General features: G+C 47.6%; 2 protein-coding genes across 2 annotated transcripts; both read left to right on the top strand.

The window, feature by feature from the left end:
* The first annotated feature begins 6,978 nt into the window (after positions 1–6,978).
* Positions 6,979–8,723, top strand: LOC134984349 (retinitis pigmentosa 1-like 1 protein). Its single transcript, XM_063949948.1, has 2 exons — positions 6,979–7,077; positions 7,237–8,723. The coding sequence occupies exon 2, from the start codon at positions 7,536–7,538 to the stop codon at positions 8,721–8,723; it is 1,188 nt and encodes a 395-aa protein (XP_063806018.1). The 5' UTR covers positions 6,979–7,077; positions 7,237–7,535.
* Positions 8,724–14,475, top strand: LOC134984348 (gastrula zinc finger protein XlCGF17.1-like). The gene is made up of 2 exons (XM_063949947.1): positions 8,724–8,835; positions 12,391–14,475. The coding sequence occupies exon 2, from the start codon at positions 12,429–12,431 to the stop codon at positions 13,455–13,457; it is 1,029 nt and encodes a 342-aa protein (XP_063806017.1). The 5' UTR covers positions 8,724–8,835; positions 12,391–12,428; the 3' UTR covers positions 13,458–14,475.
* Positions 14,476–16,020: the final 1,545 nt, after the last annotated feature.

Genomic DNA, 16,020 nt, shown 5'->3' with positions numbered 1-16,020 from the left:
GTGATGACTGGAGAGGTGACTCCTGGGAATGGGGCATTATACATTAACACCATGGGATAAGTCTGGGTGATGACTGGAGAGGTGACTGCTGGGAATGGGACATTATACAGTAACACAAGGGGACGTGTCTGGGTGATGACTGGAGAGGTGACTGCTGGGAATGGGACATTATACAGTAACACCAGGGGTCATGTCTGGGTGATGACTGCTGGGAATGGGATATTATACAGTAACACCAGGGGATATGTCTGGGTGATGTCTGGTGAGGTGGCTGCTGGGAATGGGGCATTATAGAGTAACACCAGGGTAAGTGTCTGGGTGATGACTGGAGAGGTGACTGCTGGGAATGGGACATTATACAGTAAAACCAGGGGTCGTGTCTGGGCGATGACTGAAGAGGTGACTGCTGGGAATGGGACATTATACAGTAACACCAGGGTTCATGTCTGGGTGATGACTGGAGAGGTGACTGCTGGGAACGGGACATTATACAGTAACACCAGGGGTCGTGTCTGGGTGATGACTGGAGAGGTGGCTGTTGGGAATGTGGCATTATACAGTATCATCAGCGGATATGTCTGGGTGATGGCTGGAAAGGTGACTGCTGGGAATGGGGCATTATACAGTAACACCAGGGGACATCTCTGGGTGATGACTGGAGAGGTGACTGCTGGGAATGGGACAATATATAGTAACACCAGGAGATGTGTCTGTGTGATGACTGGAGAGGTGACTGCTGGGAATGGGACATTATACAGTAACACCGGGGGACGTGTCTGAGTGATGACTGGAGAGGTGACTGCTGGGAATGGGGCATTATACAGTAACACCAGGGGACGTGTCTGGGTGATGACTGGAGAGGTGACTGCTGGGAATGGGGCATTATACAGTAACACCAGGGGATGTGTCTGGGTGATGACTGGAGAGGTGACTGCTGGGAATGGGGCATTATGCAGTAACACCAGGGGATGTGTCTGGGTGATGACTGGAGAGGTGACTGCTGGGAATGGGGCATTATACAGTAACACCAGGGGTCATGTCTGGGTGATGACTGCTGGGAATGGGATATTATACAGTAACACCAGGGGATATGTCTGGGTGATGTCTGGTGAGGTGGCTGCTGGGAATGGGGCATTATAGAGTAACACCAGGGTAAGTGTCTGGGTGATGACTGGAGAGGTGACTGCTGGGAATGGGACATTATACAGTAACACCAGGGGTCGTGTCTGGGTGATGACTGAAGAGGTGACTGCTGGGAATGGGACATTATACAGTAACACCAGGGTTCATGTCTGGGTGATGACTGGAGAGGTGACTGCTGGGAATAGGACATTATATACAGTAACACCAGGGGACGTGTCTGTGTGATGACTGGAGAGGTGACAGCTGGGAATGGGACATTATACAGCAATACAAGGGGACGTGTCTGGGTGATGACTGGAGAGGTGACTGCTGGGAATGGGACATTATACAGTAACACCAGGGGTCATGTCTGGGTGATGACTGCTGGGAATGGGGCATTATACAGTAACACCAGGGGACGTGTCCGAGTAATGACTGGAGAGGTGACTGCTGAGAATGGGGCATTATACAGTAACACCAGGGGATGTGTCTGGGTGATGTCTGGGGAGGGTGACTGCTGGGAATGGGGCATTATACAGTGTCACCGGGGGACGTGTCTGGGTGATGACTGGAGAGGTGACTGCTGGGTATAAGACATTATATACAGTAACACCAGGGGACGTGTCTGGGTGATGACTGGAGAGGTGACAGCTGGGAATGGGACATTATACAGTAACACCAGGGGATGTGTCTGGGTGATGACTGGAGAGGTGATTGCTGGGAATGGGGCATTATACAGTAACACCAGGGGATGTGTCTGGGTGATGACTGGAGAGATGACTCCTGGGAATGGGGCATTATACAGTAACACCATGGGATAAGTCTGGGTGATGACTGGAGAAGTGACTGCTGGGAATGGGACATTATACAGTAACACAAGGGGACGTGTCTGGGTGATGACTGGAGAGGTGACTGCTGGGAATGAGGCATTATACAGTGTCACCGGGGGACGTGTCTGGGTGATGACTGGAGAGGTGACAGCTGGGAATGGGACATTATACAGTAACACCAGGGGATGTGTCTGGGTGATGACTGGAGAGGTGACTGCTGGTAATGGGGCATTATACAGTAACACCAGGGGATGTGTCTGGGTTGTGACTGGAGAGGTGACTGCTGGGAATGGGGCATTATACAGTAACACCATGGGATATGTCTGGGTGATGACTGGAGAGGTGACTGCTGGGAATGGGACATTATACAGTAACACAATGTGACGTGTCTGGGTGATGACTGGAGAGGTGACTGCTGGGAATGGGACATTATACAGTAACACCAGGGGTCATGTCTGGGTGATGACTGCTGGGAATGGGATATTATACAGTAACACCAGGGGATATGTGTGGGTGATGACTGGTCAGGTGGCTGCTAGGAATGGGGCATTATACAGTAACACCAGGGGACGTGTCTGGGTGATGACTGGAGAGGTGACAACTGGGAATGGGACATTATACAGTAACACCAGGGGATGTGTCTGGGTGATGACTGGAGAGGTGACTGCTGGGAATGGGACATTAGACAGCAACACAAGGGGACGTGTCTGGGTGATGACTGGAGAGGTGACTGCTGGGAATGGGACATTATAAAGTAACACCAGGGGATGTGTCCGAGTAATGACTGGAGAGGTGACTGCTGAGAATGGGGCATTATACAGTAACACCAGGGGATGTGTCTGGGTGATGACTGGAGAGGTGACTGCTGGGAATGGGGCATTATACAGTGTCACCCGGGGACATGTCTGGGTGATGACTGGAGAGGTGACTGCTGGGAATAGGACATTATATACAGTAACACCAGGGGACGTGTCTGGGTGATGACTGGAGAGGTGACAGCTGGGAATGGGACATTATACAGTAACACCAGGGGATGTGTCTGGGTGATGACTGGAGAGATGACTGCTGGGAATGGGACATTATACAGTAACACCAGGGGATATGTGTGGGTGATGACTGGAGAGGTGACTGCTGGGAATGGGACATTATACAGTAACACCAGGGGTCATGTCTGGGTGATGACTGCTGGGAATGGGATATTATACAGTAACATAAGGGGATATGTGTGGGTGATGACTGGTGAGGTGGCTGCTAGTAATGGGGCATTATAGAGTAACACCAGGGTAAGTGTCTGGGTGATGACTGGAGAGGTGACTGCTGGGAATGGGACATTATACAGTAACACCAGGGGTCGTGTCTGGGTGATGACTGAAGAGGTGACTGCTGGGAATGGAACATTATACAGTAACACCAGGGTTCATGTCTGGGTGATGACTGGAGAGGTGACTGCTGGGAATAGGACATTATATACAGTAACACCAGGGGACGTGTCTGGGTGATGACTGGAGAGGTGACAGCTGGGAATGGGACATTACACAGTAACACCAGGGGATGTGTCTGGGTGATGACTGGAGAGGTGACAGCTGGGAATGGGACATTATACAGCAACACAAGGGGACGTGTCTGGGTGATGACTGGAGAGGTGACTGCTGGGAATGGGACATTATACAGTAACACCAGGGGTCATGTCTGGGTGATGACTGCTGGGAATGGGGCATTATACAGTAACACCAGGGGACGTGTCTGGGTGATGACTGGAGAGGTGACAGCTGGGAATGGGACATTATACAGTAACACCAGGGGATGTGTCTGGGTGATGACTGGAGAGGTGACTGCTGGGAATGGGGCATTATACAGTAACACCAGGGGATGTGTCTGGGGGATGACTGGAGAGGTGACTGCTGGGAATGGGACATTATACAGTAACACAAGGGGACGTGTCTGGGTGATGACTGGAGAGGTGACTGCAGGGAATGGGACATTTTACAGTAACACCAGGGGTCATGTCTGGGTGATGACTGGAGAGGTGACTGCTGGGAATGGGATATTATACAGTAACACCAGGGGATATGTCTGGGTGATGTCTGGTGAGGTGGCTGCTGGGAATGGGACATTATACAGTAACACCAGGGGTCGTGTCTGGGTGATGACTGAAGAGGTGACTGCTGGGAATAGGACATTATACAGTAACACCAGGGTTCATGTCTGGGTGATGACTGGAGAGGTGACTGCTGGGAATAGGACATTATATACAGTAACACCAGGGGACGTGTCTGGGTGATGACTGGAGAGGTGACAGCTGGGAATGGGACATTATACAGTAACACCAGGGGATGTGTCTGGGTGATGACTGGAGAGGTGACTGCTGGGAATGGGACATTATACAGCAACACAAGGGGACGTGTCTGGGTGATGACTGGAGAGGTGACTGCTGGGAATGGGACATTATACAGTAACACCAGGGGTCATGTCTGGGTGATGACTGCTGGGAATGGGGCATTATACAGTAACACCAGGGGACGTGTCCGAGTAATGACTGGAGAGGTGACTGCTGAGAATGGGGCATTATACAGAAACACCAGGGGATGTGTCTGGGTGATGACTGGGGAGGTGACTGCTGGGAATGGGGCATTATACAGTGTCACCGGGGGACGTGTCTGGGTGATGACTGGAGAGGTGACTGCTGGGAATAAGACATTATATACAGTAACACCAGGGGACGTGTCTGGGTGATGACTGGAGAGGTGATTGCTGGGAATGGGGCATTATACAGTAACACCAGGGGATGTGTCTGGGTGATGACTGGAGAGGTGACTCCTGGGAATGGGGCATTATACATTAACACCATGGGATAAGTCTGGGTGATGACTGGAGAGGTGACTGCTGGGAATGGGACATTATACAGTAACACAAGGGGACGTGTCTGGGTGATGACTGGAGAGGTGACTGCTGGGAATGGGACATTATACAGTAACACCAGGGGTCATGTCTGGGTGATGACTGCTGGGAATGGGATATTATACAGTAACACCAGGGGATATGTCTGGGTGATGTCTGGTGAGGTGGCTGCTGGGAATGGGGCATTATAGAGTAACACCAGGGTAAGTGTCTGGGTGATGACTGGAGAGGTGACTGCTGGGAATGGGACATTATACAGTAAAACCAGGGGTCGTGTCTGGGCGATGACTGAAGAGGTGACTGCTGGGAATGGGACATTATACAGTAACACCAGGGTTCATGTCTGGGTGATGACTGGAGAGGTGACTGCTGGGAACGGGACATTATACAGTAACACCAGGGGTCGTGTCTGGGTGATGACTGGAGAGGTGGCTGTTGGGAATGTGGCATTATACAGTATCATCAGCGGATATGTCTGGGTGATGGCTGGAAAGGTGACTGCTGGGAATGGGGCATTATACAGTAACACCAGGGGACATCTCTGGGTGATGACTGGAGAGGTGACTGCTGGGAATGGGACAATATATAGTAACACCAGGAGATGTGTCTGTGTGATGACTGGAGAGGTGACTGCTGGGAATGGGACATTATACAGTAACACCGGGGGACGTGTCTGAGTGATGACTGGAGAGGTGACTGCTGGGAATGGGGCATTATACAGTAACACCAGGGGACGTGTCTGGGTGATGACTGGAGAGGTGACTGCTGGGAATGGGGCATTATGCAGTAACATCGGGGGACGTGTCTGGGTGATGACTGGAGAGGTGACTGCTGGGAATGGGACATTATACAGTAACACCAGGGGACGTGTCTGGGTGATGACTGGAGAGGTGACTGCTGGGAATGGGGCATTATACAGTAACACCGGGGGACGTGTCTGGGTGATGACTGGAGAGGTGACTGCTGGGAATGGGACATTATACAGTAACACCAGGGGATGTGTCTGGGTGATGACTGGAGAGGTGACTGCTGGGAATGGGACATTATACAGTAACACTAGGGGATGTGTCTGGGTGATGACTGGAGAGGTGACTACCAGGAATGGGACATTATACAGTAACACCAGGGGACTTGTCTGGGTGATGACTGGAGAGGTGAGTGCCGGGAATGGGGCTTATACAGTAACACCAGGGGACGATGGCTGGGTGATGACTGGAGAGGTGACTGCAGGGAATGGGGCATTATACAGTAACACCAGGGGATGTGTCTGGGTGATGACTGGAGAGGTGACTGCTGGGAATGGGGCATTATACAGTAACACCAGGGGACGTGTCTGGGTGATGACTGGAGAAGTGACTGCTGGGAATGGTACATTATACAGTAACACCAGGGGATGTGTCTGGGTGATGACTGGAGAGGTGACTGCTGGGAATGGGACATTATACAGTAACACTGGGGGATGTGTCTGGGTGATGACTGGAGAGGTGACTGCTGGGAATGGGACATTATATAGTAACACCAGGGGACGTGTCTGGGTGATGACTGAAGAGGTGACTGCTGGTAATGGGACATTATACAGTAACACCAGGGGACGTGTCTGGGTGATGACTGGCGGGAATGGGACATTATACAGTAACACCAGGGGACTTCTCTAGGTGATGACTGGAGAGGTGACTGCTGGGAATGGGCCATTATACAGTAACACCAGGGGACGTGTCTGGGTTATTACTGGAGAGGTGACTGCTGGGAATGGGGCATTATACAGTAACACCAGAGTTCATGTCTGGGTGATGACTGGAGAGGTGACTGCTGGTAATGGAACATTATACAGTAACACCAGGGGATGTGTCTGGGTGATGACTGTATCACTGTGTGTGTGTCAGGTTTCTATAAGGTGTCAGGATGTCACTGTCTATGTCTCCATGCAGGAGGGGGAGTATACAGAGGAACACAGGTGTTTGTACAAGGACGTAATGATGGAGAATCACCGGCCGCTCACATCACCGCGTCAGAGGAGACTGTCATGTATTGTACAGGGGAGAGCAGGTATGGGGGCCCCTATATAGACACATCACCTGATAATCACATATATACACTGTACTCAGTCACTGTGTGTCTCCTACAGATGGGCCCAGTAACAGAGATACCCCAGAGAGATGTCCCCGTCCTCTGTATTTCCAGGACTGTACAGAGGAGAATCACAGGATCCCACAGGAGGATCAGGTAGGTGGGATTTAGAGTCTCATCAATATACCAAAGTGACTGTCACTATATGATCTGTAGAGGAGCTGTGTGTCTTATACACTGATATTATACTGTTTCACCTCAGTTTAATCTGACTATATTGAAATATCATTATAGGTTTTTTTGTTTTTTTTTTAGGTAGAACGTCTGTCTAATATTAAAACAGAAGATATAGAAGGAGAAGAAGAGACGTATGTGACTGATATAAAGACAGAAGATATAGAGGGAGAAGAAGAGACGTATGTGACTGATATAAAGGCAGAAGATATAGAGGGAGAAGAAGAGACGTATGTGACTGATATAAAGGCAGAAGATACAGAGGGAGAAGAAGAGACGTATGTGACTGATATAAAGGCAGAAGTTATAGAGGGAGAAGAAGAGACGTATGTGACTGATATAAAGGCAGAAGATACAGAGGGAGAAGAGACGTATGTGACTGATATGAAGGCAGAAGATATAGAGGGAGAAGAAGAGACGTATGTGACTGATCTAAAGGCAGAAGATATAGAGGGAGAAGAAGAGACGTATGTGACTGATATGAAGGGAGAAGAAGAGATGTATGTGACTGATATAAAGGCAGAAGATATAAAGAGAGAAGAGACGTATGTGACTGATATGAAGGCAGAAGATATAGAGGGAGAAGAAGAGACGTATGTGACTGATATAAAGGCAGAAGATATAGAGGGAGAAGAAGAGACGTATGTGACTGATATAAAGGCAGAAGATACAGAGGGAGAAGAAGAGACGTATGTGACTGATATAAAGGCAGAAGTTATAGAGGGAGAAGAAGAGACGTATGTGACTGATATAAAGGCAGAAGATACAGAGGGAGAAGAGACGTATGTGACTGATATGAAGGCAGAAGATATAGAGGGAGAAGAAGAGACGTATGTGACTGATCTAAAGGCAGAAGATATAGAGGGAGAAGAAGAGACGTATGTGACTGATATGAAGGGAGAAGAAGAGATGTATGTGACTGATATAAAGGCAGAAGATATAAAGAGAGAAGAGACGTATGTGACTGATATGAAGGCAGAAGATATAGAGGGAGAAGAAGAGACGTATGTGACTGATATAAAGGCAGAAGGTATAGAGGGAGAAGAAGAGACGTATGTGACTGATATAAAGGCAGAAGATACAGATGGAGAAGAAGAGACGTATGTGACTGATATAAAGGCAGAAGATATAGAGGTAGAAGAAGAGACGTATGTGACTGATATAAAGACAGAAGGTATAGAGGGAGAAGAAGAGACGTATGTGACTGATATAAAGGCAGAAAATAAAGAGGAAGAAGAGACGTATGTGACGGATATAAAGGCAGAAGATATAGAGGGAGAAGAAGAGACGTATGTGACTGATATAAAGGCAGAAGATACAGAGGGAGAAGAAGAGACGTATGTGACTGGTATAAAGGCAGAAGATATAGAGGCAGAAGAAGAGACGTATGTGACTGGTATAAAGGCAGAAGATACAGAGGGAGAAGAAGAGACGTATGTGACTGATATGAAGGCAGAAGATATAAGGAGAGAAGAAGAGACGTATGTGACTGATATAAAGGCAGAAGATACAGAGGGAGAAGAAGAGACGTATGTGACTGATATAAAGGCAGAAGATATAGAGGGAGAATAAGAGACATATGTGACTGATATAAAGGCAGAAGACACAGAGGGAGCAGAAGAGACGTATGTGAGGGGTGATCAGCAGTGTAAGGAGGAGGAGATCCCTAAAGATATCAGCACAGGTGAGTAATAAACACTTATTACAGGACAGAGTCACATGGTGACATATTCTCCTTGCTCAGTCACTACAGCAATTTCTTATACTACAGCCTCTGTTGGTACAAACTAATGAGGAATATGTATTTTCCCCGTTGGGGACTCAGGAGACATCAGCCCCTATTATACTCCTGCTCTTCTCCTTACATCATGTCACTGTGTGTGTTTTACCAGCCCAGACGTCTGACCAGTCTCCACTCCAGACTCTAAGGGCAACAGGATGTTAGACGAATCAGTCATGCTTTGCCTGAACACCCAAACATTCTAGAAAGGTATTATGAAACGTAACAGTGGAAGAATGTCAGGCCATATACCATATAGCAATTAATTAACAAAGGATATAAAGCAAAAAATATACTGTTTATGATATAAACAAATAAATCTGTCCCAAAAATAGATCCATGCCCAGTAACTTAGTCCCAGTTGGCACATGTTACAGTAGGAAACAGACTCTGAGTGTCTCTAACAGTCTTACTCCTTTAGCATATTACTTCGAGACGAAAGACAACTCCTCCGGGATTGGTTTAGGTAAAGTGTCAGGAAGGACTGTCAACAGGAATATCCCACTTTTTCAGAATAGCAGGGCCATACTCGGGTGAAGGTATCACTGTGAAGGCTCCGTTTCGCATCACAATAATCTTAGTAGGAAAGCCCCATTTGTATTGCACATTTCCTTGGGTGGAATAGACGCCTTTTGGCCATCGTCACAGGAGAAATATCCAGAAATAGCTGCAGATTATCCAGGCACTCAGCCGTGGATGAGGAAGACAAAGCGACTTGTAGAATGCATTCTTTAATATGAAAAATGGACCCTGAGCAGAGTGTCCCTTGGTGCATGGATAGGGGCCTGTTTGGACTTTGGAAGTCTATGGATCCTATCAATAAGAAGGTCCATGGCAGAAGCCTTTGGTGGAAGCTTCTGAAAATAGGACCGTGACATAATCATAAAGCTCAGCATTTGTATCAGAATCCGGAACGCCCATTATTCTGATATTATTTCTCTGAGACCTGTCTTCTAAATCAATGACTTTATCATGAATAGTGACCATGTCTTCCTGAAGGGTGTCATGTGCTGAAATCAGATCTTTGTGAGATGCAACAATCTCTTTCATTTTAGTCTGTACGAGTGCCAATCTCACTGATACTGGACCTCAAAGCTTGAATATTAGAGCTAAGTTCTGAGGTTATTTCAGTCCTTAAATGTAGATAACATAGAATGTATAGAGCGTAGAGTAATAGGATCATCTAGGATGTCTTAAGATGTCTTCAGCCATTACAGCTGGGCTGTGCATCTGACAAGAAGAAGCAGACGATGTTGTAGCGGTCTCAGATGGACCACCTGAATTCGAGATACCAAAGAGGGGTGGCAACAGTCACATTACCTCCTCCACGAACCCGACGGCTCACTTTCCCGATGGTCGGCATGCCTACCAACAGGGACTATTTCCACTCGTGGGTGTCCACGACACCCATAGAGTGGAAATAGAACCCGTGGCGATCGCAGGTCGCCACCGAGCCCACAATGGGCTTGCTGCACTCGCCCCTCCCCGCCTGGATCCTGGCGTCTGTATGCTGCCGGGATCCCGGCGTCGTCAGGAGACCGCCGGTCAGCCATACTACACCCCCAAAGAGATGGACAGGTGGGGCCGATTGGGTATCTTTTAACCTTTCTTGGAGGTATGGAAAGCCGGCTACAAAGAGACTGACCTCTCAGAGATAGGAAAATACAAACGATCTATAAATAAAAGGAGCAGTAGTACGCTGTCAGGAGGTTACATCCAGATGACTCTGTTCACAATGACATTCTTGGGGAGACGGGGGGTTTTTGAGCCAAAATTTCAAGTAAACATGATGTAATGCAACTCAAATAACACAGTAATGAGCGAGAAATTCCACTAGAGGTCAGCGTGATCACAGACGTGAAGTACTCAGCACAGAGAGACACAAATGGCAAAATATATTCAGTGAATAAATCCACAAAATAATATACTGTGAGGTTGTAATCGGAGTGTAATGAGCTGTACTCAGACGATACTTGATACTGGGCTCTGCATGTAGACTGAGAGGAAGTAGATTATAGTGGTACCATATAAATAGAAGGTAATTTCACCTCCAGGCAAATGCTGCAATTTAGTGTAGTGACCCCGGTCCAGCCATCAGGACACTTATTTAGCAGCTTATATCAGTTTTAAACCTTATTGAAGGCAAAGCATGCAATGGGCGGGTACCAGGATTCAAAATGGCAGCCACCTCACTTTCCAATATCATTGCCGGGCTCGGTGACTGTGGGTAGACCGTTCTGTCCCCAGCAATAGTGGGAGCTGCGCACCCATGTGAGTGGGAGAGCATTTGCTCCCACCTGAGGAAAAATTGTCCCCAAGTCAGGTGTTTGGAGCGTGCAGGAAAGACTGGGCGCACTTATCCCCAAAATTCAGTCCGTGGCTTCAGCGGCGTCACTAGGCTGCGACAGTGAACAGTGCTCGGACTGAGCAGAGCGAGCAGCTTTAGGGCAATAGGAGTGGGGGAATTAATAGATTGGGTCTTGGTCCCAGCGGCGGCTGAGAGCTCTCAGGTAGGGTAGATAAATAGCCACTTAGTGAGGAGAGCTCCAGAAAGCACGTCTGGATGGACCACACTCCTCTTATTTATTAGTTTATATACTAACAGGGGTGACAGGTGTGGTTCATCCCTGCAAAGGCAGATCCAATCTCTTTCTCATCAGACTCTGCTGTCTTCCCTGCACTCTCACTCAGATGTTCACTGCTGCCAGTAGCACACGTATGAGAAGCAGAAGTATGGCGGCAGCTGTATAGATTCTGATATGTAATTCTCTATATCATACTTACCGTACACACATCATCCTTATTACTATTGAGGGTATAGATGTAAGACACTGATGATGGAGGTGTAACACTGGATTATAACCTAGCAGGTGATGATGATGATTGCAGTGTATTATATGGTGTATTTCATGTAAAATATCCTTATTCCACACCTACTCTGCTGTAGCGATATACCTTATATAAGGGTGAGTAACACATGTACAGGCTTACCAGCGTATGAGCACACACATAAAGGAATGCTACCTTACCAATGCTTCCAGGAGTAACGTTAGGAGACATTTCTCTGATCCATCAGCTCATATGTCTGATGTTATTGTTCATCTAGAATCTCCAATTCATACGATATGTTCCCCATCCATTGTTTTACATTGGTGCTGACATAGGACTTGGCGAGTGACTACATCTCCATTTATACTTCATGGTTAGTTACCAGTACAAGAGAGAGATATATCTAAGTCTTATTATAATATTACATTTGTTATTGTGAGTGTTCTCAGGAGGGTGGACACAATGATAGTCTGAGACACAGTATTATAAAGCCTTCATTAAAAGTTATGTTTTATTATACACACACATTTACAATTAAGTGTCCCAGAGAGTCGTCTTCTCATATTGTTTACAAGATTAATATTGTTACAGAAAATGTCACATTTCCATAATGTATTTTATTTCCAGCAGATGGACACACAAGCAGGAACATCTCAGAAGGACATCTAATGTTATCTCCGGATTGTGACATAAAAGATAATGACAGTAGACAGGATTCTCCAGGAGCTAATCCCATTACCCTAATTATACATCCAGCTCTATCAGCTGATCCCCCTGATCCTGGGAAATGTTCTCCTGATCACTCTGATATTGGTGCATCTGTTACAGCTCTGACAGTAGATACAGTGTTTCCCTGTTCTATAGATGCCAAATGTTTTACACAGAACACAAAGCTTATTACCCATCAGGCAGGTAAGGCAGGTGAGAGGCCATTTCCATGTTCTGAGTGTGGGAAATGTTTTGCACGGAAATCGCATCTTGTTATACATCAGAGAAGTCACACAGGTGAGAGGCCATATTCTTGCTCTGAGTGTGGGAAATGTTTTTCCCAGAAATCACATCTTGTTCTACATCAGCGAAGTCACACAGATGAGAGGCCGTTTTCTTGCTCTGAGTGTGGGAAATGTTTTTCCCAGAAATCACATCTTGTTCTACATCAGAGAAGTCACACAGGTGAGAAGCCATTTTCTTGCTCTGAGTGCGGGAAATGTTTTTCCCAGAAATCATATCTTGTTATACATAACAGAAGACACACAGGTGAGAAGCCATTTTCTTGCTCTGAGTGTGGGAAATGTGTTAGATGGAAATCACAACTTGTTACTCATTACAGAAGTCACACAGGTGAGAATATATTTCCATGTTCTGAGTGTGGGAAATGTTTTTCCCAGAAATCACATCTTGTTCTACATCAGAGAAGTCACACAGGTGAGAGGCCATTTTCTTGCTCTGAGTGTGGGAAATGTTTTTCCCAGAAATCACATCTTGTTCTACATCAGAGAAGTCACACAGGTGAGAAGCCATTTTCTTGCTCTGAGTGTGGGAAATGTGTTAGATGGAAATCACAACTTGTTACTCATTACAGAAGTCACACAGGTGAGAATATATTTCCATGTTCTGAGTGTGGGAAATGTTCTGCACACAAATCAGATCTTAGAAACCATGAGAGAAGTCACACAGGTGAGAAGGCATTTCTCTAACACCCTAAGTGGATGCTGGGGACTCCGTAAGGACCATGGGGAATAGACGGGCTCCGCAGGAGATAGGGCACTCTAGAAAAGAATTAGGACTACTGGTGTGCACTGGCTACTCCCTCTATGTCCCTCCTCCAGACCTCAGTTAGAATCTGTGCCCGAACGAGAAGGGTGCAACTTAGTGGGCTCTCCTGAGCTTGCTGAGAAGAAAAGTATTTTGTTAGGTTTTATTATTTTCAGAGAGCATTCTGCTGGCAACAGACTCTCTGCTACGTGGGACTGAGTGGAGAGAAACAAACCTTACCAACTGCTGGATAGATTGCGCTTCTTAGGGTACTGGACACCATTAGCTCCAGAGGGATCGAACTCAGGTACTGACCATTGGCGGTCCGATCCCGGAGCCGCGTCGCCGTCCCCCTCGCAGAGCCAGAAGCAAGAAGCACGGCGTGGAGTTGAAATCGGCGGCAGAAGACTCCTGTCTTCAGATAAGGTAGCGCACAGCACTGCAGCTGTGCGCCATTGCTCCCACAGCACACCACACACTCCAGTCACTGTAGGGTGCAGGGCGCAGGGGGGGTGCCCTGGGCAGCAATAAGGTACCTTTGGCAAAAGTTTTGCAGACGTACAGGTAGGCACTGTATGTCTGCATGAGCCCCCGCCATTTTTTACACACAAAAACGCGGGACAGAAAGCCGGCAGAAAGTGGCGGGGCTTCTTCCTCAGTACTCACCAGCGCCATTTTCTCTTCAAAGCTCTGCTGGAAGGAAGCTCCCCAGACTCTCCCCTGCAGAATCACGGTAGGGGGGTGAAAAAAGAGGGGGGGCACACAAATTTATGCGCAAAACAGATATTACAGCAGCTACAGGGTAAACACTGAGGTACTGTGTTTGTTGCTGGGTTATATAGCGCTGGGGTGTGTACTGGCAAACTCTCTCTCTGTTTCCCCAAAAGGCCTGGTGGGGGAATTGTCTTCAAAAGAGCTTTCCCTGTGTGTATGGTGTGTCGGTACGCGTGTGTCGACATGTTTGACGAGGAAGGCTATTTGGAGGCGGAGCGAGAGGAAACAAGTGTGGTGTCGCCGACACCGGATTGGATGGATATGTGGAAGGTTTTAAATGAGAATGTTAATTCCTTACATAAAAGGCTGGATAAAGCAGAAGCCTTGAGACAGTCTGGGTCTCAACCCATGCCTGATTCTACTACGCAGGGGCCGTCGGGGCCTCAAAAGCGTCCACTATCCCAGGTTGTTGACACAGATATCGACACGGAGTCCGACTCCAGCGTCGATGATGAGGAGGCCAGGTTACAACCTAAAATGGCCAAAGCTATAAGATATATGATTATAGCTATGAAGGAAGTGTTACACATCTCCTAGGAAAGCCCTGTCCCTGACAAGAGGGTTAATATGTTTGGGGAAAAGAGACAAGTGGTGACCTTTCCCCCGTCTCATGAATTAAATGAGTTATGTGAGAGAGCTTGGGAATCACCAGATAAGAAACTGCTGATCCCTAAAAGGATGCTAATGGCGTACCCCTTCCCGCCAACGGACAGGTTACGCTGGGAATCCGCCCCGAGGGTAGACAAAGCGCTGACATGCTTGTCAAAAAAGGTGGCCCTATTGTCACAGGATACGGCAGCCTTAAAAGATCCTGCAGATAGAAAGCAGGCAGCTATCCTTAGGTCCATATACACACATTCTGGTACCGTGCTTAGACCGGCCATTGTGTCGGCATGGATGTGTAGTGCAGTAGCAGCATGGGCTGATATGTTATCTGAAGAGATTGATATACTGGACAAGGATACTATAGTACTGACATTGGGGCATATAAAAGACACTGTCCTCTATATGAGAGATGCTCAGAGGAATATTGCCATGCTGAGCTCTAGAATAAATGCTATGTCGATTTCAGCCAGAAGGGGCCTATGGACTCGACAGTGGACAGGTGATGCCGACTCTAAGCGGCACATGGAGGTTTTACCTTACAAGGGTGTGGAATTATTTGGGGAAGGTCTGTTGGACCTAGTGGCCACAGCTACGGCTGGGAAGTCAAATTTTTTACCGTTTATTCCATCACAACCTAAGAAAGCACCGTATTATCAGATGCAGTCCTTTCGTTCACAGAAGGGTAAGAAAGTCCGAGGTGCGTCCTTTCTTGCCAGAGGCAAGGGTAGAGGAAGGAAGCTGCATAACACAGCTAGTTCCCAGGAACAGAAGTCCTCCCCGGCTTCAACTAAGTCCACCGCATGACGCATCTCTGAAGTTTCAGCCACCAGTGGGTTTGCTCACAAGCAGATCCCTGGGTTTTGCAGATAGTATCTCAGGGGTACAGGCTGGAATTCGAGGAGACGCCTCCTCACCGCCTCGTAAAATCGGCTCTGCCGACATCCCCCATAGAAAGGGAGTTGGTACTAGCGGCGATCCAGAAATTGTACATCCAGCAGGTGGTGGTGGAGTTCCCCCCCCTGCAACGGGGAGAGGGTATTATTCCACGTTATTTGTGGTACCGAAACTGGACGGTTCGGTCAGGCCCATTGTGAACTTAAAATCCCTGAACGTTTACCTGAAACG

The sequence above is a fragment of the Pseudophryne corroboree genome (assembly GCF_028390025.1).
Source record: "Pseudophryne corroboree isolate aPseCor3 chromosome 3 unlocalized genomic scaffold, aPseCor3.hap2 SUPER_3_unloc_5, whole genome shotgun sequence".
NCBI lineage: Eukaryota > Metazoa > Chordata > Amphibia > Anura > Myobatrachidae > Pseudophryne > Pseudophryne corroboree.
The sequence above is the reverse complement of the archived record's forward strand: the minus strand, read 5'-3'. Positions and strand labels throughout refer to the sequence as shown.